The sequence below is a fragment of the Mesocricetus auratus genome, unplaced genomic scaffold (genome assembly GCF_017639785.1).
Source record: "Mesocricetus auratus isolate SY011 unplaced genomic scaffold, BCM_Maur_2.0 Super-Scaffold_100019, whole genome shotgun sequence".
Taxonomy (NCBI): Eukaryota; Metazoa; Chordata; class Mammalia; order Rodentia; family Cricetidae; genus Mesocricetus; species Mesocricetus auratus.
The window spans coordinates 40,474,223-40,498,983 of NW_024429200.1; the positions used below are offsets into that span (position 1 = coordinate 40,474,223).

The 24,761-nt window shown below is 36.7% G+C and overlaps 1 protein-coding gene across 1 annotated transcript in view; it reads left to right on the forward strand.

The window, feature by feature from the left end:
- Positions 1-23,964, forward strand: part of Sema3e (semaphorin 3E) — a gene marked incomplete at its 3' end in the record, with an annotated part of 133,835 nt that extends 109,871 nt beyond the window's left edge. Inside the window, 3 exon segments of the mRNA XM_040728722.1 lie at positions 10,853-11,013; positions 22,789-22,848; positions 23,845-23,964. Of these exon segments, the coding sequence (XP_040584656.1) occupies positions 10,853-11,013; positions 22,789-22,848; positions 23,845-23,964 (341 nt within the window).
- Positions 23,965-24,761: the final 797 nt, after the last annotated feature.

Genomic DNA, 24,761 nt, shown 5'->3' on the forward strand with positions numbered 1-24,761 from the left:
GTCCTATCTGCTTTCATATAACATGTGATATATTTTCCTCCAATTATTTAGCACTTCTCACCCTCTCTTGGTCTCTTTTCTACTTTTATTTTTGTTTTGACTCATTTGCATGCATGCACGCACACACACACACACACACACACACACACACATCATCAGTGTAGAATCCACATATGAGAGAGACTATTTGCTTTATACGCTTCTGAACTTCAAGGACAATGACTAATGTTCTAAATTTCAAATCCATCTATTTTCCTGCAAATGTCATAATTTCATTTTATTTACAGATGAGAACAGTCCCACTGTGTGTGTTAGTGTCTATGTTTATGTGTGTGTGTGTGTGCTACATTTCATCAGCCCCATTCCTCTGTTGCTACATACCTAAGTTGCTTACATTTCACAGTAGCAATACACATGGATATGTAATTACCTATGTGGTAGGATATGGAATTCTTTGGGTATGTGCCAAGGAATGGAATAATTGGATTAGAATTGTAGTACTATTTTTAATTTTTGATGTTAAATTTTTTAATTTATTAAAAATTTAAATGATTAATTTTATTAATGTTTCTTTGTTTACACTGCTACTAGCAGTAAAAAAGGGTTCTTTTCTCCTCCACATACAGTGTTGGTTGTCAAATGTCTTCATGGTAGCCACTTCCATTTGGGTTGGGTGGTATTTTGAAGTAAGTAGTTTTCATGTGCAGAGAGGCAGTCTCCTGGCCATTTATCCCATCCACTTGCCCCTTCAGACTCTGTCCCTCCAATGCCTGCTGCTTTATTTTCTCCCATTGCCCCATCGGCTCTTTACAGAGCCATCTTCCCATCTCCCTTCATCCACTCTTCTTCCTTCCTGACTTGCATTATGCACCTCTAAAAGCAACAGATGAATTTAAAGGAAATCTGGTCACTCCCTTAGAGAACTTGGAACACCTTTTTTCCAAGTTTAGAGCATCGTACCCTAGGTATAAGGCCCTCAAGGAACTTAAGAGTGCCTCTCTGGATCTCAGCGAGGGCACAGCCAAGATGCAGGTTCACCTCAAAAACTATTCCTATAGGATTCCTTCATTTGGTCTTCACTGAGATAAAATATGGTCAGGATTAAACATGTAGATGGCATTTATAAACATCAGTTTAAGGAGTATTAACTATATTGCTTAATTTTCTTCAGTTAAGTGATTTCAGTTCATGCATCTGGACACATGTTTAATTCATGGTAGACAATGATTCTATGTAAATATGTACTCAGTGGCTTCTTGTTCACAGAATTCAGAGGTAAGAATGTCAGAATATCACATTAAATACTATATACTCACCATGTATGTAAGATAGCTCAAGGAGTCTTAAATTCAGAATTACATGGTGATTTTTTTAAAAACAGAAAACTATTTACTGATTACTAATATTTTCCTGTCTTTGGAAGTAGCAAATAATTGAAAGCTTAGTCTGCTGCAATACCTTATGGTTGCCCCTGACTTGGTACAAAGAATTTAAAGGTTCAATGAATGCATAAAAGGCTATCATTGTCCAATACAAAAAGAGCAATTAAAAATCATAGCAATTCTATGTTTACACTGTTGAAAAAGCTAATTGATGTTATTTTGTATTTTGACTTTTTTGCACTGCTTGGGATCACACATGTGAAGCAAGCATTCTGTCAATAAACTACATTCTCAACACCTCAATTCCTTCCAGTTTTTAAAAAATTCAATCATGTTCAACATTATGACTTGGTGTTAGCATTCATCTGTCATGTCTGTCAAAGTCATCAAAGCACGTGGCAAGAAATATTTCCCATTTTAACTATGAAGTTGAAATTTTCGAATGGCTATTTCCTCATTTTAATTTTGTAGATAATGCCTTTGGTTGAATCAACTTCAAGAGACACTGAAGAAAGTCAATGACTTGGAAAATAATGATACATTTAGTTAAGGAACCAACTTTCACAAAGTTCTTACTTGGTGGTATACAGCGGAACAAGAAGTGTGCATTTAAGAAGGAAGCGAATCTATTTGCATTTGTGAGTTAAATAATACGCCTGTTCTCCTCCTGTGTCTTGCGTCTTACACACACAAGTGCAGCCCTCCAGTACATTGTAACTGCAGAGAACCGTGCCTGATATATCGATGTCAATGAGCTTTAACACCGTGAGCCCTGCAGGTTAACTAGGAAGGCCCCAGAGGAAACGACTAAATCCTCTGTGCAAATCTTCAATGACAGCTGATAATTAGCATGCAGCTTAGCTGTAATAATTAGTTCCCTCTTTAGAACATTTCCGGAGGAACTCGGAGTTGGTACATTTCGTTCTGTCTTGTTTCTTTGTCCTTCTCTCCCCAAGTGATTCACGTTATTTTTAGGGTAGAAAGAACTCAAGATGTCACTCTATCCCTGAGTCAGCACTGTCCATTATTTATAGCATTTTGTAAAGATTGACTGGGATTAGAGTCCCTTTGTCCCTTTCTTCCTGCATATTTTGTTTCTTTCCTCCAGACAACTTGAAATGGCAGAGAGGGATAAAGGAGTTAGCCAATGCTTGCTAAATATGCCAAGTCCATGGCATATCTGAAGCTAAGATCAGAGATAAATCTCCTTAGGGAGCAGGGGAGCGCTGTCTTGTCAGAACTTTGCCTGCCTTGGTATGCACCAAAAGAAGATTTTGAAACTCTTTCGCTAATTAGGAAAAGTTTAACTCATTTTTTAAAACTGATTTTGTCATTAACTGATAAATAAAAGCCATGTGAAAAACCCCATATTGTTATGGGACTGTTTGAATATGCAAATTAAAGGTAAATAAAATTGACATTAAGCTGAATTTTTCTGTTGTGTTTTTATTTTAATTATATCAAATTGAAATGTCAAACTCAGGGTGAGCTTCAACTATAACTTGTACTTATATGAGTTCTGACAAAAACCCTTTCTGTTACTGATACAGTATAATCCCATCCTAGGAGATTTTTAAAAAATTAGTAAACTGTAAAATACACATTTCACACATCATACATCGACTCATTATTAGTAAAGAAAAAACTTAACAAATCAAACAAACATTTTACTTTCTGGTGTTGGGAGCATCTTGTAGAAACTGAATTCTCTGAGCTCACCGTTATGATTTCATTTGCCTTTTTAAATCTGTAGTTTTTAAGTTTTTTGAGGCCATAATGTGAGCATATCTTTTTCTCCTTTCCTTTTCTTCCATTCAAATCCTAATATAGCCCCCCCTGGCTCTCTTTCAAATTTATGTTATCTTTTCTTCTTTTAATGTTAAATACATAAACATGCATATATTTGGGAATATATATGAACATATATATATTTAGGAATATATCTGTATTTAGGAACATTTAAAAATATATACATATATTCCTGAAACTCCAGTGAGCTCCTCTTACTAAAATTTAAAAAAATTTTATACCAAAACCAACCAAATTACCTGAGCTATTACTGAATTACTGTAATTTCACTTTTTTATATGTATAAAACAGCTTTACTGAGGGGTAGTCATTTGATCAAATGAGATAGTATTTATTAGCCATTAATGAATGACATATGACTGTACAATGAATGTTTGTCCACTATTATTATTACTTTCACAGTCAGGCCGTCTTGCATGACAACATTTCATGGTGGAAATGGAAGCATTTTATATGTCTTCCTTTCTTACTTGTTAGATATAACCTTGATTTTAATTAATTGATTCATGTTCACTATAGAAAACTTGAATAAAGTACAAATGTTCTATGGAATTTTAGAGTCATATTTTCAACAGTTTAATTTTTATAATTCTATGAAAATTGATATTTTATGTTTATTTCTTTGTAAGGTTAATATTATTTAATTATTTAAAATGTTATTACTAGAAAACAAGTAATAATATTTTCATTAAAATCATATTTTCAACATACTAAAAATATCACAAATATGCTTGTATATAAATAATTTTGTTGTGTTTATATAAATACATTCTTTAAATTCTGGTAATTGTTTTTGGGCTATTTAACAAACTTTAAACTTTAACTTATTGACTGCTTTTGTGTTTAGAATGCCTAGTTTACAAGTGCAACATATTTCAATCTCTAGAAAATGCGTTTGGATGAAGCAGAGACTGGGTGTGGGAATCATTCCTTTTTCTTCTCTCCAGCAGTTTCAATGGCTCTGACAAGCCAGTTAGTAGAAGAGAAGAGAGCTCAACTTAATAAAAGAAAAAAATTTTCAATTTTAGCAGACGTTTGTTCTCCAACATTTAATAAGAGTATACTGAATACTTATAACAATGAAGTCAATTTCTTCAGTCTAGTAGAGATACAGAATATAGGACATTTGGCATTGAGTAGGTTTGCTCGTGCAATTGAAGCACAGCCTTCATGGGGACTTCTCTGGTATCATATAACTATAGGAACCACACTGTTTACCACATGAGTCCTTACTTAAGTACATGTAGTGATATACAGTTTATGATCTAATAAAGCCAGTGAAGATCAGAATGCAAAGCTAGCCACACTAGGTAGCCATAGAAGCTGGCCAATGGTGGCACACACCTTTAATCCCAGGACTCAGGAGACAGAGGCAGAGGCATCTCTGTGAATCCAAGACAACTCTGGGCTACAGGAGAGTGAATCAGTCTGAAAGATTGATAGAGCTCACATGTTTAATCCCAGCATTAGAGCGGCATGTAAGAGAGAGGCAAAGGTTCTCATGGGAGATTCAGTTTCCAGTCACAGGGAAGACAGGATCTCCATTTCAGCTTGGTAGAGGTAACACCTACTGACTGGCAGCTTTGCGTTTCTGGTCTTCTGCTTGCACCCCAATATCTGTCTCTGGGTTTTTATTATTTGTCCTACAGCTACAGATGAGTAAGATTGGAGCCCATTAGGCTGATAAAGCAATATGCAAGAAGCCAGTTATATATGAAATGCAAACATTGATGAAGAAGTTTTATTATTTGTCTTGAGTTTAATTGAGAGTAGAGACACTATTGTTGTACAGTGATGAGTATTACGCAATAGGAGACCAACAGGCATATTTGGCTGTGAGGAAATTAATAAAGAAAGCTCAGAAATAGTACACTGAGCACTGGCATTTAAAGGTGGGGGGAGAGTGGGATAGAGGCCAAGCCACAGCATATCCTCAGAGATCAATTATATGTTCATTTTCTAATTACCAATAGATCAAGCTTTCTTCTCTAGGATTCACATTACCTAATTTAATTTCTATTCTTCCAAAAGTTGCTGTCCTGAATATCTTGACCATCTGTGACCACATAGTTACTTTTTCATGGCTGAATTTTGATACATACAAATTGGTTTTCATTGAGGACTCTACATTATAGGAACAGTTTTGAAGTTTTGAAGTGATAGTGGATGGCACTCTGGTATTTTTGAACATTCCTCTTAGAATTTTCTTTTAATCCTTGGTCCTTTGAGATGCTATCGTACACATAATTTCACTTTGATGTTGATTATATTGTCCTGACGTTTTATTTGGGTGTAGGGGAGTTTAAGTTCAATTTGGGGAGATGATTTAGCATTGTGTCAAATGCTAGAGGAATGCTTGTTATATTAACTCCAACTGTCTCTTTTAAAATTGTTTTCCTCTTACCCTAACTCTTCTAAAATATATTATCTGTTAATTTATTTGAAGTTATTTTTATAAGAAAATTCAGACGCTTCTGGAGAAGAAGTAAATATGAGAATGAAATAAGAGTGGAGTTAATATAGAATAAATATGAAATTAAATAAACACATTCTTTTCAAAGCACAGTTCTATAAAGGATTGTCCATATTATGGACATATGTCTAGAGCACAAAACCTCTCCTGTAATCAGTACTGTCAACATACCTGATTAAAGGCTACATATGACCACCTATTAGGAAGGACAGCTAAGGCATAGTAAGAATATTAGAAGATTAATGATGCAAAATGTGCCTATGAAAATGATGGAGAAAACAGAAGCCATTGCAAGGAAATGTTGTGCTTGTTGTTGATTCTGAGATACTACATCTACTGTCAAGCCCAAGCTGCCTAGGGAGCCACAGCTGATACTGTTCTGTCTTGTGTGTTGATCAGGCAGTGACGGCAGATGCATTCAAAGCACTTAACCTCTCCCAAATGTAAAAATGTTAAAAGTACATTATATTTAACCCTTTAATTTTTTTAAAACATAAAACTCACTTAGCAATTCCCGAGGGAAATGTCTACATAAATATAGTAAAATAAAAATTTTCACTTGTCTAAGATGGGTGATGACATTCAGTTTTATGAATCATAAATATTATGGCAGCAATTTCTTCTGAGGCACTATGAATGAGTCAAGATAAATAATAACCTTTTTTGTAACAGTAACAAGAAGAAAATAGTTACCATATCATCATTTAAATAATAAAAATAACACAGTTTAAATATTTCTCCCTAAACAAGGTTCAATACAGGAAAATAGTTAGCCTTAATTTATTAAACATACCATCCTTTTTAAAGAAAAACATTATACATTGGACTTCATTAATTCAGTGACAAGTTCAGTTTATGTTTTATACTGTGCTGCCCCCCTCACCATGAAAATGCAATTGAGTCAATCAATTAAAAAATTACAAAGGTAGAAAAGAATTAAACACAGAAGGAATGCAATTCAAAGAACTTTAAAGGCTGTTCAAAGTTACCCAGGCAACTAAGATGAAACTCATGGCTAAACTTTGTTTCTCCAGATTCTATATAGAGGAATTTGGTTGTAATGCACATGTATGCTCCACGTTGATTATCATGCTTAATAGATAACCTGAGTGTTTTCTTCTTGTGATAGCATTTACCTACTACAGTCATTAGACTTGGGGTTACCTGAGGTTTTCATTAATAAAATAAAGTTAATGATAGTTTAAATTATTACAGTGTGGTAGCTCACTGAAAAAAGTAAGTTATTTAAAACTGGTATGGACATAATTTACATGGGCTAATGCATAGTCTTTGCCTTCGATTTGCTGTGTCCGATCTCTATTCATGGTAGCATGAGTGAACCTTTATATATTTTGGCTTCTACAGGGCTGTAGAGAGGCAGAATAGGTAAGAGAAGAGCTTAATCCATTGGATAAAAGATGATTGGTGATAGGGTAAACAAAATGTAACTATTGGCAAATAAATAAAAAACCTTTAAACTTTTAGAATTACAATAAGCTTGGCAGAAGAAGAAAGAGATAACAAGTAGAAGTTTATAGTTATCTTTTATTATATGTCAAGAAGGGTAATGTGCTGGGTGTTAATGGCCTCATCAAAAAGTAAACAAGAGCCTCCATAGATGGACTTAACTCTCCATATTGCCTCTCTGGTTCTTATTCCAATTTCATTTTTTCAGTAAACAGTCCTGGCTTTATCTATTAAACTGTGGTAATAGTTCAGGCAAGGGATCTCATATCAGAGTCTTTCCGTATGTCTTGTTAATTTTCAAAGAAATGTAATTGTCTAAGCATTGCATCTCACCATTTTTGTAACTCGATAGTATAAAAAGTGCTAATACTAATATGCGGCCCATTTAACATAAAGATTTCATTATGCACAGGACAATGGAAAAAACTTTTTATGGGAGAGTCCACTTAGCAGGGTTCACTTGAAACCCTAAGCTCTCTTTTGCAACGGCCAATGCATGACTGCAGCTGAGAGCTTTGCTGTGTGTTCCTCAGATGACACTGAATCTAAAACGTTCTTTTCCCATTTGTGAGTGTCTAGTAAGGATATGACTTTTAACTTAAACAATATTAACTGTGACTTTTCTGTTTCTTCTGGAATTTGAGGGCCTCTTTAATTCCAATTTTCCTCAGTAAAGTACCTGATATTCCTTCAGACTTACCCTCAAGATTTAGTCTTGGATTTTTTACTGAGGCCCAATAGTTCAATATCTCAAATGTGATGATTACATGAGGAACTTGAATATTTGCAAAACTGACTGGTTTAAACCAGAGATCTATAGGAAATTCTACTCCACAGAGTTTTGAGCATACAGGATTACAGAGTAAAGACCATAGAAGAACACAATCTTTTCCACTCTCTTGTTTTTGTTTTTAGCTTGCTTGAAAAAGGTTTCACTAAGTAATCCAAGCAGGCCTTGAACTCTCAACCCCCTACTTCCTGGATTCTTGTTTTATGTTTTTATTTAAATTAGAAACATGCATGCCTCAAATGTCAATCCCAGCTCCCTCTCCAACCCCTCCTCCCTTGTCCCTCTCCCAGCCCTTCCCCAGCCCCCCACTTAATCCCCACATCATTCCCCAGGGAGGATAAAGCCCTCCTTGGAGGGATCTCCAGAGTCTGTCATTTCATCCAGGGCAGGACCTAGGCCCTTCCCCATGTGTCCAGGCTGAGAGAGCATCCCTCCATGTGGAATGGGCTCCTCCCAAAGTTCATTTGTATGCCATGGTGAACACTAGTCTACTACCCAAGGTCCCAGAGATTTCTGAGGCCTCCTCACTGACACTACATTCATGGAGTCTGGATCAGTCCTCTGTTGGCCTCTCAGCCATCAGTCTGGGGTTCAAGAGCTCCTCCTTATCCAGTCAGCTGTCTTTGTGTGTATCACCAGCAGGGTCTTGACTCTTTTGCTCATCACTCCTCCATCACCGTCACTGGGTCCCAGGGAGTAAGTTTAGTGTTTAGCTGTGGGCATCTGTCTCTGGTTCCGTCAGTCACTGAATGAAGGCTCTAGGATGGCATATAAGGTAGTCATCAACCTTATCATCAGGCAGGGGCTGTTAATGTAGTCTCCCCGCTATTGCTTAGTTTTCCAGTTGATGTCATCCTTGTAGATCTCTGGAAATCTCTCTAGTGTCATCTCTCTCCTCAAAGTTGTAATGACTCCATTTATTATGGTATCTCTCCTCCTGCTCTACTCTATTCTTACCTCGGCTCAACCTTCCTAGATTCTTAATAGTGAGGAAACGCAGTTTCATCTTTAGTATTTCAGATAGAAAATGCTGGATGTTGTTTGCACTTCCATTGGCTGCTTGTGTTTTAGTGTACTGATCAGTAAGGGTCCACACACGATACGAGTGGCTTTGACATTAGCTCTTTAGATGAGTTTCTCTGCTCACTATTTCCCAAGGAGACTTCGATGGTTCTTCTGTTCTCAGCATGGTCTTATGGGCGATATTCCTTCTCAGCCCCAAAGGTTCTCAAATATCCATTTTCAAGCCCTAAGTACCAAAGCAGCTTAGGAAATTAAAGATCGTGCCTCCACCAAACATATGTACACATGAGACTTTGCCAGAATCTGATTTCTTAAATTTAGTATATATATATATATATATATATATATATATATATATATTGTTTGCAATTCCTAACTCACACAAGAATGCATGGAGATAGACCAAATCACAATAGGGGAAAGCAGATCTCAAATTGTTTTTATGAGTAACAACAGTTATGATTACAAACTTGCTTGTTGCCAGAGTTTTTGCAGTTTGAATTTGGATACAATTTCCAATATCAGTTTTAGGTGGAAATAGGTTTTCCTGAGTTGGTGTCTATTAGAACTAAGTAAACACACTTGTGAATGTTTTGTGTAGATATTACAGCCTCTCATGCAAAGGAAGCTTTAAAATGAACTTTTTACATTGCGCTATATAGTAACTATTGTTATTGATGATTTTGCCCCAAATCATAGCATATTTGCCTCACATACTAAGCTTTTATTTAGGTATTCAGATTAATAAATTAACAAACATCTGAATGTCTACACATTAAAATATATCGTCAACTGACTATACAGTCAGTCACTCCCTTGTATCTGTGGGTATTGCTTTCACAGTTCTAATGTGGAAATTCATGTTTTTAGAGTGTTACACCTATCCTGGACATACTAGAACTTTTCTCATTATTTTCCAAATAATACAGTATAATGACTTCACAACATTTAGTTTGCATTGGGCAGCATAAGTAGTTTTCATTGCGCAGCATAAGAATCAAGAGACAAATTAAAGAGTAAGGGAGAATATGCTTAGGCTATAAATAAACTGTCCTTTTTTATATAAAGAACTTGAGCATCACTACATTATTTACATCATTGTATGGGAAGACCTAGAACAAAGTCTGCATGGATACTGAGAGATGACTGGATACTCTTCTAATCTTCTCTGAATAATTCAATTTAAGTCTTCATATTTATGAAACAAATATAAAAACTGGGATTAGAGAAAAGTGTTATGTGTTCTTTCTTTTTACTTTTAGCTAAATGTAACATTTATTCAATTTTAAAAAGTTTTTTGGCCAGTTAACAATTGTTTGGCAAATAAAAATATTGTCTTACTTTATATATAATGTAAACATGTATTTATATATGTATGCATTATGTCATATCACATAAAAATTCATAAGTTGGCAACAGGTGGTTTCCCTCTTTTTTTTTCAATGCCCATCTTCCTCTCAGATGTAATTGATATGCTGCCAGGAATAGTTGTGTCTCACTATTATGAAAAACCCTAAACTATTCAAATGCCATATATTCTGTAGGTCTTTGAAAGTTTTGAAGAATATCTATCATCTCAAATACATCTCTGTATAGCTAAAAAAAAACCCTAACTAACCTAACTATAAGTTTTGACTATTACAGGTAACTATAATCTAGACTTAATTATACATTCTATTTTTTTACCTAGAATTTTTTATTTGAATTAGAAACACGAATGCTTCACATGTCAATCCCAGCTCCCTCTCCCACCCCTCCTCCCTTGTCCCTCTACCAGCCCCGCCCCCAGCCCACCACCCAATCCCCACATCATTCCCCAGGGAGGGTAAGGCCCTCCTTGGGGTGATCTCCACATTCTGTCATTATGTGTTCTTAGGTACTTAGTGTAGACCTCTCTTTGCATTTCAGAACTCTTGGACCTGAACAGAACTTCAATATTTGAAAGCCCCTCTGGATTTCTTGATCTCCAAACAATGATGCTGGATGAGTATCAAGAGCGGCTCTTCATAGGAGGCAGAGACATTGTCTATTCCCTGAACCTGGAACGAATCAGTGATGGCTACAAAGAGGTATTGAAAGACCAAGTATTTGAAGAAGGCACAAAAGGGGTGGTATTAAATTACAAGGATGTTACCTGATATTTTTTTCATTGTCTTTACTGCTTTCAAATTTGAAATTATTACTTAATTGAAATAAAACTTCATTAAAAAGGAAACAATTTGAGGAAATTCATAAAACATACTATATGAACTTTTCTAGCATGTCACTGGTATCAAGATTTGCAGAGAGACACTTTTCATGTGATTTGATGTTCTTGCACAGTGAGTGACACACCCACCTGCTGTATGGAGACCTGAGTTAGTGGATACCGCATAAGTAGCGCTACCTCTGGGATGTATTGTTCCAGCATCCAAATGAGGACCTGTACTATCAGTATAACTGTCTGGTGTAGTTTCCTTGCCAATATTGTTAGCTATGATAGCCGTTCCACAAGCTTTTGGAAAGTGCATTATTAAAGTAAGATCAGTGTTGGGAATGGTTAACAGTGGGAAGGAAAGCAGTATGTACAAAACAGAACTGAGTGAGTTTTCTCAAAATCCTATCAATTTTACAGGAAACATGAAGAAATTCAGAGCATAGATTTTTGGTGTTGGTGTGTGCATGAAACAATGTACTTTGTTTATGCTTTATTTTTATGTTTATCAAAATGAGCCAAAATCCCTTTAAAATTATTTTATTCAAATTCAAAATTCTTTAAAAATAGGTCAAAAAGTAGCATTGCTCAGTCTTTGCCAAATCCTAATCCCTAGAGGAAATAGTTTAAAATATTTTGCTGTTTCTTTGGATTCTTACTATTTTATTTTTGTGTACAATTCATGCAGTAGGAGCTAGGGCTAGAGCTAGAGCTTAGTGGGAGAATATATAATTAGTACTTTGAAGGTCCTTGGTTCAACCCTAGCCTTCCTCATCCCCTTGCAAATATGAAAGACAGCATCTTTGTTTGAACTGGCCTATCTGTTATTTTTAGGGAAGCCAAGGACTTGCTTTCTCCTCTTTCAATAGAGAAATTCAGGGATCCATGCATAATCTATCACCTGCAACCCTTGACCCACGCTCCATCTTCCCAATATACAAAGACTGAAAGTTTTGGTTAACTAATAATTGCATGTTTCCAATTTTATAACTGAAGATAGTTATAACACTTTAACTTCCCTTCCTTTCTTTAGTTCTTTCTTTCTTTCTTTCTTTGCTCTTTCTCCTTCCTTCCCTTCCTGCAACTTTCCTGTTCATTGTGAAAATTAAAAATTGTACCTTATGTCATGTGTAGACTGAGATTCCATCCCACCTAATCCCACTGCCCTTCAGTCCCAAATAAATACACAGAGATTTTATTAATTGTAAACAGTTTGGACGATGGCTTAGACTTCTTACTGGCTAGCTCTGTCTCAATTATTAACCCATTTCAATTAAACTATGCATGGCCATGAGGCAATGGCTTACCCATAATCCTGCATGTTACTCCTTTGGCAGCATGGTGTTTCTCTGGCAATTTCTCTCTGTGTCCTCTCCTCAGCATTCTCCTCATCTGGTAGTCCCACCTATACTTTCTGCCTGGCTACTGGCCGATCAGTATTTTATTCATCAACCAATAAGAGAAACACAAATAGAGAAGGACATCCCCCAGCAGTCATGTTTTTTAGTTTTTGTTGTTTGCACTGACTTTCTCACCAACCCTAAGGGCTTTTGATCACAGCATTCTAAAGGGAATTTTACAGTTCTTTCAACAACAAAATGGATGTTGTGCTACTGGGGCATTCTCTGGGCCTCTCACCTCTGTGAATGTTTAGTTGTCTGGGGCCACATCTTTCTTACTTTAGTCCAGCATTTTTCTCAATCATTCCTTCTATATTTCTGAGGAAAAACTCATAGGTGATTTCCATTCATATGAATATAAATATATATTATGTATATGGTTACATGTGTGTGTGTGAGACTTTGATACACACACACATACACACACACTGGTAAAGTTAACAGATTCTGCCCAAATTTGAACACCAAATATGCCAATGCCGAAGAGAACACAGATGTTGGCTTTTGTGTTTACAGGAAAAGAAAGAAGAGTGGAATTGAATCAATGACTTTATGCATGACATATGTAAATACAGTTTACTCAACCCCTATAAAGTTAGTGAGTTATATTACTTCAGGACTGACCACTTCTATTAGATAACCAATACCTTCAAATAAGCACAATGACTTCTCTCACCTTCTCTAAGTGCTTTTGTACACGGATGCAGATACATGCACATGACCTTCCAGTTAACTGGAAGGATGTTCTATGTATTGCTCCCTCACTTTCATGATGTTCTCTTTCATATCTCAAACTCTCTTTCCAGTTCGCTCTTAGTAGTGATATACCTATTTACTCAGATTTTCTGTGATGGAATATGTAATTTAGAGACGAAAAAACCCCAAATAAATTAGGTCACAAAATAATGGACCTGTCAATGTCCAATGTCCAAGCATCAACGGACAATGGGTTCAAGGGGCCCTACTCCTCACTGTTGAACAGCTTGTGACTGATAGAGGCAGAGAGAGTAAGACTCATTGCCTTCATTTGGGTACCAACTGTGACCTCATCAGTCTCCAGTGGAATTCTGTGCACATAGGTGGCCACTGCTAAACTAACAGGTCACAAAAACAAGCAAAAAGTCATGAGTCTGGGAAAGGGGGTACTAGGGATGACAGAAAGGTCTTGGTTGTGACAAGACGATATAAGGAAAAGTAATTAGAATATATTCTGCAATGTATGAAACTGAAAACCAAAGCGAGTCAATATGATACTAAGCCAGATCAATCTCCATGAAAGTCGCTAGTGTGTGGACTGAGGGGACAGCACAGCATGTAAAAGCCCTTGCTGCAGAAGCCTGACCACGTGGGTTCATTCTCTGGAACACCTAGTATAAGGAGAGAACTGACTCCCAAAGCCGGTCTCTAACTCCACACACACACTCTGTAACATGCCTCCCCCATCATAAGATAGAAGTACATTTTTAAAAAAGAAAAATAGAATGTCTAATTTAGAAACTCTTCCATGAAATCTAACCTCTTGGAACGTGAGTAATATCTGCACTACAGATATGGTTCTTGCATTGTAATCAGGTCTTGGGAGTTAGGAACAGCTTCTTAGGACACAGAATCGTGAGTGCATTTCCCTGAACTGTTGCCTCCTATGAGTACAGAGAGATCAAGATGCAGCAGCTTCTACCATGATATGATTCCCCTTCAGAGTAGGGAAAATTGAATCTCCTACTTATTTCCCATTTACTGTTTTAGCCTAATTGTACCCTCAGGCCTTTAATGCTAGAATATGAGATTTCTTGGAGGAAATGACCTGTGAAAATGATATAAGAGTAGGGGACCTGGAGCATGGTGGGTTTTGTGAACTCTCAGGGAGGTAACAGACAGGCCATTGATCTTCAGGTAGTATGACAATCACAAGGCCAAGGATCTTCTGGGTGTATCTAGCAAGGATGCCAATGAAAGTACTTTACAACACTATTAGATTTAATGTCTTCTCTGCACTGATGAAAATATCTTGATTTTGTAGTAGCTAAAGCTTACACATTATTGAGAGTCTTCGCAATATAGTTAACATTACAAAGGCCCCTGTCAGGTCCATAGCAGGGGCAGATCCCAAGGAATTGTGCTACAGTTGGTTTATGTGTACTTGACTTTAAGGTAACATATTCCACTTACATTTCTTAACCTGTACTTGTTCTGCCTGTTTCACTCAAATAGTTAACAATACAGATCCCAGTAACACAGTAAGATCTGTTCAATTGTGTCTACTTACAATAGTATCAGAGTGAGGGAGATTTTGCAGAATTATATCATATATTCTCTCTACAATGTATCAATTGGTGTAGCTAACTTCTGCTATGATAAAATGACATACAGTGACATATTGAAATTTTCGTGGACGTTTCTTGTTTTCTGTCATTTACTGTTGTTTTACAGATTTAATCCTATTTACATTCTTGTTGGTTCCTTGCTGTTAGAGGTGGAAGCATAGCTCTGATTTTTGAAGTTTAAATCCTGACTCTTCATGTGTAACACTGGGAAAATTCCATCACTTCTTTGGGCCTCTGTTCCACACTTGTTAGAGGCAAATACCATTCCTCTTTGAATATACACGACTTGTTAATTTTGGTAAAAGACCATGTGAGATTTTTAGGACCACTATTAATAGTAGGTATAAGTTCCTATTACTCACTTTGAGCCTGTGATTCCATCACATCATATGTAGAACACACTTTATCATCCCATGCCAAATGATATTGGGTGATTCTAGTATTTGGCTTTACTAGTGCTACTAAGATCATTCTAGAAAGCGTCCCCTGTGACACAAACATTGCACAGCACACAGAGAATGCATGCAGAAGGAGAATCACTTACTTAATGATGCATGAAACCTGCTTGTAAATGATGGTGCCCCAGGTAACTTGGCCAAATTCTTCCTTCACTCATGGTGCCAATGATCTGCAAATTCACCTACATTTTCCCATTTGTTCTCATGGCCCACATGTTCGTTAACATTTTTCTTGATTCATGTATCTCTGGATGAATCCATTACTAGCTTGGGAACTGTAATTTCCATCTTAATCATTTGATTATATTTTTAGTATCATTAGTATGGATCACTTACAGTGTAAAACTTAGAACATGTAGTAGGGAAATAACATAGCATTTTATAATATCAAATGTGATAAGTGTTACAAGGAAAATAAAGCACCCCTGGGGGAAAAAGCAAAAAGGATGGCATGGCGAGCAGAAATCTATTTTCACATTGATTACACACTGCATTTCAAGGCTCAGTAATCAGATGTGACTTGTGGCTCCTGTACACGACTGCAGAACTGCAGAATGAAGTCAGAGTATATGGGCAAGGTAGATTTGAAAAATCAGATTACTGAAACAATTAAGGATCAAGCACTGCACCAGTTGGCTGGTGTGGTAGGTGATAAGTCATGTTTATGAACAGAAAGACAGGAATGAAAATTAAGAGAATTCCTACTAAGAAGGAACACCGAGGCATGACCTGACTGACATGACTACAGGAGAGTAGCAGGTAGTAAGGGTGTGATTATATAATTTTCAGGGTAGGACTTCCTTTTTGATACTGTATTTTAAGGCTTCTTTTCACCATCATATTTTATTGGGCAAATTTTTGAAAATTTAGAGCAGAAGGGGAAAAAGAAGAGAAAAATCAATGAAAACATCTTCACCAGATTAAGAAAGCCATCATCACTGGAGATGGCTAGTAGAAAACTGGTAGACTAGGGGGTGACCTGGTTTTAATTAGAGAAAGAAGGTAAAGGGGGAAAAAGGTGACATCAGGAGGAATTTTGTTAATGGTGTTCCAGGAGATTTAACAAAAGGATTTGAGGCATTTAGAAGGATAAGGTCAAATTAAAGGCTGTACAGAGCCCTATGAGATGTGATTCTAAGTATTGATTATTGACCCTGGGTTAGGGTCAGTGCTGCCTTTGGTGGTTAGAGTCAGCAGTCAACAGGGATGTGTCATGATGGATTAGCCTAGATGGTCTCTCAGGGAAGATGAGTGACTACTAATCTTCATTTAGCACATTGAGGGCATCGAACTCCTTGTCAGAGGCCAGCCTACCATCTCTTTCTGTCTCTCCTGCCTTGTTTGCCAGAGACTCCCAGTTTTCTCTTGTAAGATGACACTTGTTCTTTATGTGATATGAACCCTTCTTTGCTGGTCTTTCTTTAAAATTGGTTATTTTCTATCCTTCTTTATACCTTTTTATTCCCCTCTCTAAAGGTATATAAAACACCCCCGAAAGACATCAGATTTTTAGATTTCAACTCTGATCTCATCACCTTGTCAGTGACATTTTAAGAAAAATTTAAGAAGCAAGCAACCATCCTATTTGTTTTTTTAACTCTTAAATCTTCGACTCCAAGAAAAGGTTTGGCTACATTAGAGGAAAGCATTTTTGGAGTGGAATGCTTTGCATAATCTTGAGATTTCTTATCCAGAACTTACAATATCAAGATGCAACATTGATAGAAAGATGAAAATGGGGAGACAACATTTCATTTACTTGAAGTTCAGTACCCATCACTGACCTTCTTGCTAGGTGTTGTTTATAATGTAGCTTTCACTTGTATTTGTTTACACGTGCAGGAATTCATCGCTCTTCATGTATGATGTTGGAACAGTTCTTATCATATGTTAGACAGCAGAATACAAATCCAGAGATTGAATAGCTAGACAGCCTGGACCCTCATCCATCTTAAGTCTACCACTTATTAGATTATTGATGTGGTCCTATTTATTCTTTTTCTATATTTTTCATTCATATACAGACTAACCATAGTACCATTCTCTTGTACTTTCTGAGGAGTTCAGATGAGGTAGCACATGTTTAAGACAGTGTCTCAAACAATTATTACTATCTGTGTACTTGTCATCATTAGGATTTAAGGAGCTGATTCCCTTGTGCCATCGTTTCTAAGTAAGACGGAGGTATGAACGCAGGGATGAGAGGTTCAGGCGAGACAAGGCTCAAAGCGAGCAGAAAAGATGGGCATGTGGCTGAGACCGGCTCACCATGGCAATTGGTTGTCTGCTGTGGAACACAGTCTTATAGTCTTCGTTAATGTGACTGGCACATTCCGAACAAGGGGGAAGCATAGTTAGAATTGGACGAGTTCGGTTGTGTTTACTTCTGCAGCAGCATACTGAGTACATGGAAGGAAGAAGAGACCAGAGATCGGAAGCTAGTAAGTAGTGGTTATAACCCGAAACCATCACATCCCGGAAGCCTGTGCTCTTGCCACAGAGCCCTTCTCTACTGGTTTTCAGGTTCCAGGCCTCCTGCCTGCATCTTTTGTAAGGAGGTAGCTTCCTTTGGTTCTTGCTTGCCTTGCAGATCTGCCGTTTAGCATAGCAGTGTGTGAGAAATGACAGTGGAAGGAATTTAAAGGAAGGTCACTACCTTTCCTTACTGACCACAGGGCTGACAGCTCCAGGAGGCTCCGGCATCCAACCCGGGTTACAGGTTATCTGTGTTCTGCCTTTACCTCCTATTGGAGTCTGAGTCTGGAAGACAATTTCTGTGAATTCCTGAAAAGCAAACTTACCCTCTGGATAACATCAATTTTTGTTTAAAGCATAAAATCTGTTTTTCTTTCCTATGAAAAATCAGAAACAGATAGTTTCTTTATATGAACTGTATTTTATGAAGGTCATAATTTAACCAGTGTTTAGCAATAAACCTTTAGACTTTGGTAATATTTTGCTCTCCAAGTTTCTAAATTTAAGCTTATTTTGCTGATTTTGAGCTTAAAATTACATCACATTTTTGGATTTCTGTAGATATGACTGCCATTAGAAAATCCTATTTAGAAACACTACCCAGGATTTTCTCATTTGTTCAAGGTCAAAATGAATATTGTAGTTTAGAATTTAGTTTTTGATTCAGCAAAAGGAAAATGTTAAAATATAATTTGCATGTGAATTATAGAGGGCAATTCACATTAATGATGGCAATTAAGAAAGTTTTGTACATAAAGGGGGGGCATTTATCAGGTCATTGATGTTTGTATAATACGCAGGTTCTGTTTGAGTCCACACACTTTGGAGAATAAGCTTTTCAAGTATTAACTTTTGTGTAGAGTCTAAAAGATCATAATTCTAGCTTATAAACAGCTTGGATAATGACAGTCATTATAATTAGGTGCAAAGGCATAAACCCTAGGAGTGATAATGTGCGTGAGGTTAAGGACTGTCATTTATAAGCCATTTGGATGATTTTAATGTGTTATAGTCACATATATTTTCTTGCTTTTAATGATATTTATGGCATGCATAATTTGAGTTTATACTAATGGTTCCTATTGTACATAGATACAAAATATAGAATGTATAATCAAATTATAAAGCATTTATCCTTAGAATACTGGAAATTTGAAGATAGCACTAAATTAAGTTACAATAGGGTCATAGTCATGTGTTTATAATCTGTGGAGATAATGTGTGCTAGCTGAATTTATTTTTAAGTAGAAAGGAAATTTTTAACAGTTAAGTTATCCTATCCTAGTTAATTTGTTTCTGGCCCACAAAGTCTGAAAGTGGTAAAACAGCAAGCTGTGAAATCCTTAATAGTGGTATAATTATTAATCTCAACAGGGAGCCCAGAAAAAGCGACTTAATAATTTAATTTATATTTTGTCTTACTTTTCTCTTTTGAATGTGAAAGAGCAGTAAATGGCTGTTGATGTGCAGTGGGGTGACTGAATTATACAGAAGAAGGATTGTGATAAAATGATGTGTATTTAACCTTTTGCTTTTTGTACCTTTTTGAGTACAGAAAGTTTGGAAGCAACAGTACACCCTGTTGTTTAACTGCCTTTAAAAATGTTTGTGCAGAACAAATAACTTACTTTTATGGCTCCTTTGGATGCTAAACTGTGGAACAAATCCAAAAGACATCCTGACTGCCAAAACAAATGAAGAAAATTATTTTCCATACTACTTTGGCAGAGCATTTACACATGATTACTTTAAACATGTAGCTTTATATTTTTATGGAAGTCATTTTGTCTTATTTTGACACCCAGTTAACTTTTGGCTAAAGTCTTGAGCATGTTAAACTATTAAAACCCTCCTAACAAAACTAGAACAACAGAGCTTTGAGGAAAATTTCTCCATAGATTGGACTTTACTGTAGAGTTTATAGACCAATTTCATCAACCTCTTTCCAATTAGAATGGCTTGATCAGTTTCTTTTTGTCTGATTACACTGGCCCTACTAGTTTTTGAACACTTAGTCCATTGTCAGTATGCTATAGTATTTCTACCCTGATAAAGCTGGAAAATTTTACTTTTCATTTGGCATTTGTGGGGGCATTTTCATGTCTGTGAACTGTATTTCTTAGAGTTCACAATGAGTTCCCTAGGCGGAGTGTCTTTATAAAGAATGTGATAAAGGTGCCAATCATCAGACACTGAATAAATAGACCGTCTAAATCATGGGTTCAACTGATATTAACAGGCTTACTTCCTCGTATTTTAATAAGAGAGCTAAAATTACATATATAAATCATTGTAGTATTTGTACAAACAAGAACGCCATAGGGGATCAAAGTAGAAAAAGATAGATATCTGGAAAGGCTTTGTTGAGAATCATGTTGCAAAACATGCTTGCAAGATTAGATTTGTCATCTTCAGGTTAATTGCCCTTCTTACGTTTGTTCTAGGATCAATACATATTCTGAAAATTCTAGAAAGGGTATTTATTATCACCATTACCACATAGTACACTCTTTTTTATTTGATCCATATTGTGAAGGGCCTGAGGTTTTCGATTATATTCAAGGCAAGTTTGTTGGTATGGTTTCTGAGACTCTATCAGAAAGCATTACCCTCCTGGGCCAGAGACAAAGGAGTCTTGTTACTTAAGCAGCAGGCAGCAAGAGTCCCAGGTCAGGTTCTGCAGCCGGGATGGATAGAAGCCTCAGCAGACACTGCTAGACGGTGAATGGTGAATGTTTTACACTTGAGGAACCTCAAGCTCAGAAAACCTTCCGTCATTAGGCGGCAGGAGAGACTGTCAGCAAAAATGTCTTACCTCTGGCCAGAGAGACCTACTCTTCATTTCCCTGATCATTGAACAAATTTCCCTTTTACCCTTACATAAATTTGAATATGTGCCTTCCCTAGCTATTTGGAAAGATAGTCTGGAATAAATGGCATCAGAAGATAAGTAGAAATGCTTTGAGATTCGCCACCAAAACAGTGTGTTTGGAAATAATCACTATGAAACAATAAGAGAATTATTCACGTGGTATTGTGTTCTCAGAACACAATTTAAAAAATCGTCTTTTTATAATGAATATAAAGTGAAAAAGGAAGGATGGTAACATTTTGGAGATTTCATATCTAATATGTATGTTAAGGATAGAAGGAATTATTCTAAGTTGTTGATTATCTGTATTCTAATTTCTTTATATCAATAAATGAAGTCATGAAATTATAGACATCTGAAATGAGTTTTATTTTGTTTAATATATATCGTATATATGCATATATGCATATGAAGTCTACTTTCAGAAATGAATTTAAATAAGTTATAAATTCAGAGTAAGGTCATAATTCTCAACTTGGTAGAAAAGGTTTTACAAATGATTGTAGAAAATCTCTCAGGGAAATGAGCTTTCTTTCAAATGTAAATGCTAGATCAGGTAAAGATCATAAATACTGCAGCTTCACTTCCAGGGCACACAGCATCAGCTGTGGCTTCACTTCCAGGACACATGGCATCAGCTGTGGCTTCACTTCCAGGACACACACCATCAGCTGTGGCTTCACTTCCCGGACACATACCCTTGACACTTTTATGCAATATCTTGACTCAGGTCATAAATTATAACTGGTTTTTATTTTCACCCTTTGCTCTTTGGGGGCCTGTCAGCCAGCTTCCCAATAAACACACACATTTCTTATGAATGCCAGGCCTTAGCTTGGCTTACTTCTAGCCAGTTTTTCTTAATTTCAGTTATTCCATCTACCTTTTGTCTCTGGGCTTTCACCTTTCCCTATTCTATTGCTTTCTTTAATCCTTATTCCATGTCTGACGGTGTGGCTGGGTGGTTGGCTCCTGGTGTCCTTTTTTACCTTCTATTTATTCTCTCTGCCTAGTGGCCCCACCCATTCCTCTCTTTGTTGTGTAAGGCAGCACTGAGACAAGGCTTCCAGGACTGGTTGCAAACTCGCCGTGTAGCCGTCCAAAGCTGCAGCGTGTCTGTGACGTGTTGCTGAGTGATGCATTTACCATACTTTCATACTCTCCTTTGGCCCAAACATTACTAAGAGTCCAGAACACTGATTTTCTGTGCTTGGTGGTAAAAATAAGAGAGGAACTCAAAGAATTCGAGGAGAGGCTTGTCTTGACACCATGAGTAGTCTTGTTCACCAACAAATTGGAAATCAGAGATTCCAGCAGGTGAAATATGGAATAGAGTAGGTGCCAGAGTGGCTGGTTCTGCAGGTGAAAGCTGAACAGAACCACCAGGAAGACGAGGGATTCCTAAAAAGACAGCATCAAGTGAGAGTTTACAGAGAAGTTTCTTAATCACTCTGTTGTGCACAAATTCTGAACCCCAAAATCACCAAGAAGCCCATTTCAATGCAAAAGCAGAGTCTTTTATTGAAGTTACTTAATGAGCTAAACCCATTAGCTCGGGCCCTGCATCCATCCACCATGGTGGATGGCTGTAGAAAGACCCTGAGCTACCTGGAGGCAGGGAACTTAAAAGGCAGCATAAGGGGAGTGTCGAGGGGTATGAAATAGCTTCAGGATTGGTGCGCTTCCAGGATGACTTGCCCTGTGTTGATTGGTCAAATGGTTGTTATGGCCCATAGGCCCTCCCAGGGCAGTTGCTGTGCTCTGCACATCACTGTTATGCACTGTCCTTAAAGCATACTCAGAGTCATGAAGCACAGCCCTGCCAGCTAGCTTCTGATTGGTTCCTTACCACGAGGAGGGCATCTGACCTCCTAGTGATCAGGACAAGAGCAGCAAGGTCCTGCAAGCACATGTTGACCTGTCACGACTGCTGAAATGGGGGGGGGGGCTGGTCACTACAATACAATTATCCAAAGAAGATAAGGTTTACTTATCTTCTCAGAAAGTAGAACAAAATGGATTGCAAATAATAGACTGGATTGAAGAAGAAAACAAAATGGTTTTTAGTGAGTTTTACTTCTATACACAGTTGCCATAACAATGCCTTATCTTCAATTTCAGATACACTGGCCTAGTCCACCATCGAAAGTCGAAGAATGCATAATGAAAGGAAAAGACACAGTAAGTACTATTCATTGTAGATTAAACAAATCATAGATTTTATTCTGGGTTGCCTATAAAGTATTGAATCACTAAAGTTTTATTTATTTTCAAAGACATAGATGAAATGTTTCAAAAAGAAAGAAGGCATACAATAAATGCATTACTCTATAAGACTAATCTTAATGTAGAGTTAAAAGATAACAGGATACCATTGTTACTGTAGCATGAATTTAAAAATTGATGTGTTGTTATATTGTGTGTATGGATGTTTTGCGTACATGTTTCTAGTGGTTAGTGTCACATATATATTTAAATATTCCCCAAATTACATACATGTGAATTTATGATTTTGAGTTTATGAGCATTATTTTGTCTATCAAAACTCTGTAGTACCATTGAAGACTTCTACATCTGAGGGCATAACTTTCCAATTTTCTTTAAATAAATATTAGAAACTATATTTTAATGCTTACTTTATTAGGGCATTTAGGTATTGTGATGTAATCTTTGTCAGAATTACTTTTGCCAGTTAGGAACTTTCAAACTATTAAATATTTCTATAATTCCCTACTGTCCACATGCTATATTTTCTTAAGAATTAAGACTGTTCTGTAATTGCTGGATTTCTAATTTTATGCTGGTTCCTTGTTTATAATGTTCTTAAAAATAGCAGCAATGGGAATTCTTTAAATACGTGGGGAGGGTATTGAATGCAAGTCATTATGATTGAATACATTTGTGAACATTGGTTTTATATCCTCGACTGTGATAGAATACTGCAAAAATGATTTACAGAACGGCAACACTTGTAAAGTAGCTCACATTTCACTGCTCATTAAAAGGTGTGTCCCTCACTCTAGCTCCTTTCTTCCAGTTTCTCATCTTTATTCCAGTCTCTTTTCCTTTCCCTCCCAATTCAGACTCCCTTCCAAGGTTTAGGGACCACAAAGATCAAAGGCATGGTAACATCTGTTTCATTCTAAACCACACTTGTCCTTTGTGCTTCTGCTTTAGAATGACTGTGCCAATTACGTTCGGGTTTTGCATCACTACAACAGGACACACCTTCTGACCTGTGCTACTGGCGCCTTCGATCCACTTTGTGCCTTCATCAGAGTTGGGTACCATTCAGAGGTAAGAAGTATGTTATAAAAGACAGATTGTGCTGTCTCCCTCAAAAACAAAACAAAACAAAACCATTTGAGTTGTATTTATTTAATGTGCTTGAGGCGGAGGAATGGTCTCCCAGTGTCTTTAAAACCCTTGTCAGCTCTCAGTCTGTGAACTAATTAACTAATTAACTTCATGTGTATTTACTCAGCAAGCAATTTTGTTACCTTAATTTGTCTGCTTGAAACAGATTTGTAACATTAAAATACTTTGTCTTATATACATTTTATATGTATGTATGAAACAGATTAACAAACACTGTACTTGTGAACAAAGATAGATACAATTTATGTATATAAAATGTTGCATGCTGTACTTTATAGAAGAATGTAAAGCTATTTGGTTTTAAAATTGTATTCTTCCTAGCCAGATGATGTGAGAACACAACAGAGGGAAAGATTTCAAAGTAACGAAAGATAAATCTCAGTGTGAGAAAACCATACATCTCTTCACCTAACATACATGAGGCAATATGGTACCACATAGCAATGACTGCAAACCCCACAGCCACTTTTAACAAGATAATGTTTGCCAACAGGAGGTGAAAAGGTTAATCACCATAACCGGTTCCTGCAAGCTGAGTGAACCCTTGACTCTCCTTTATCTTGGACATATTTGTCACATGTGACATCACAATTTCATTCCGCAGTGTGCAAAACAATGTTCTGATTTCTGGAATTGCTGCCTTTCATTTAGATGTGAAGGCATAACTGAATATACATATTCCTTGATTTTATCATTGCATAAATATATATATAGAG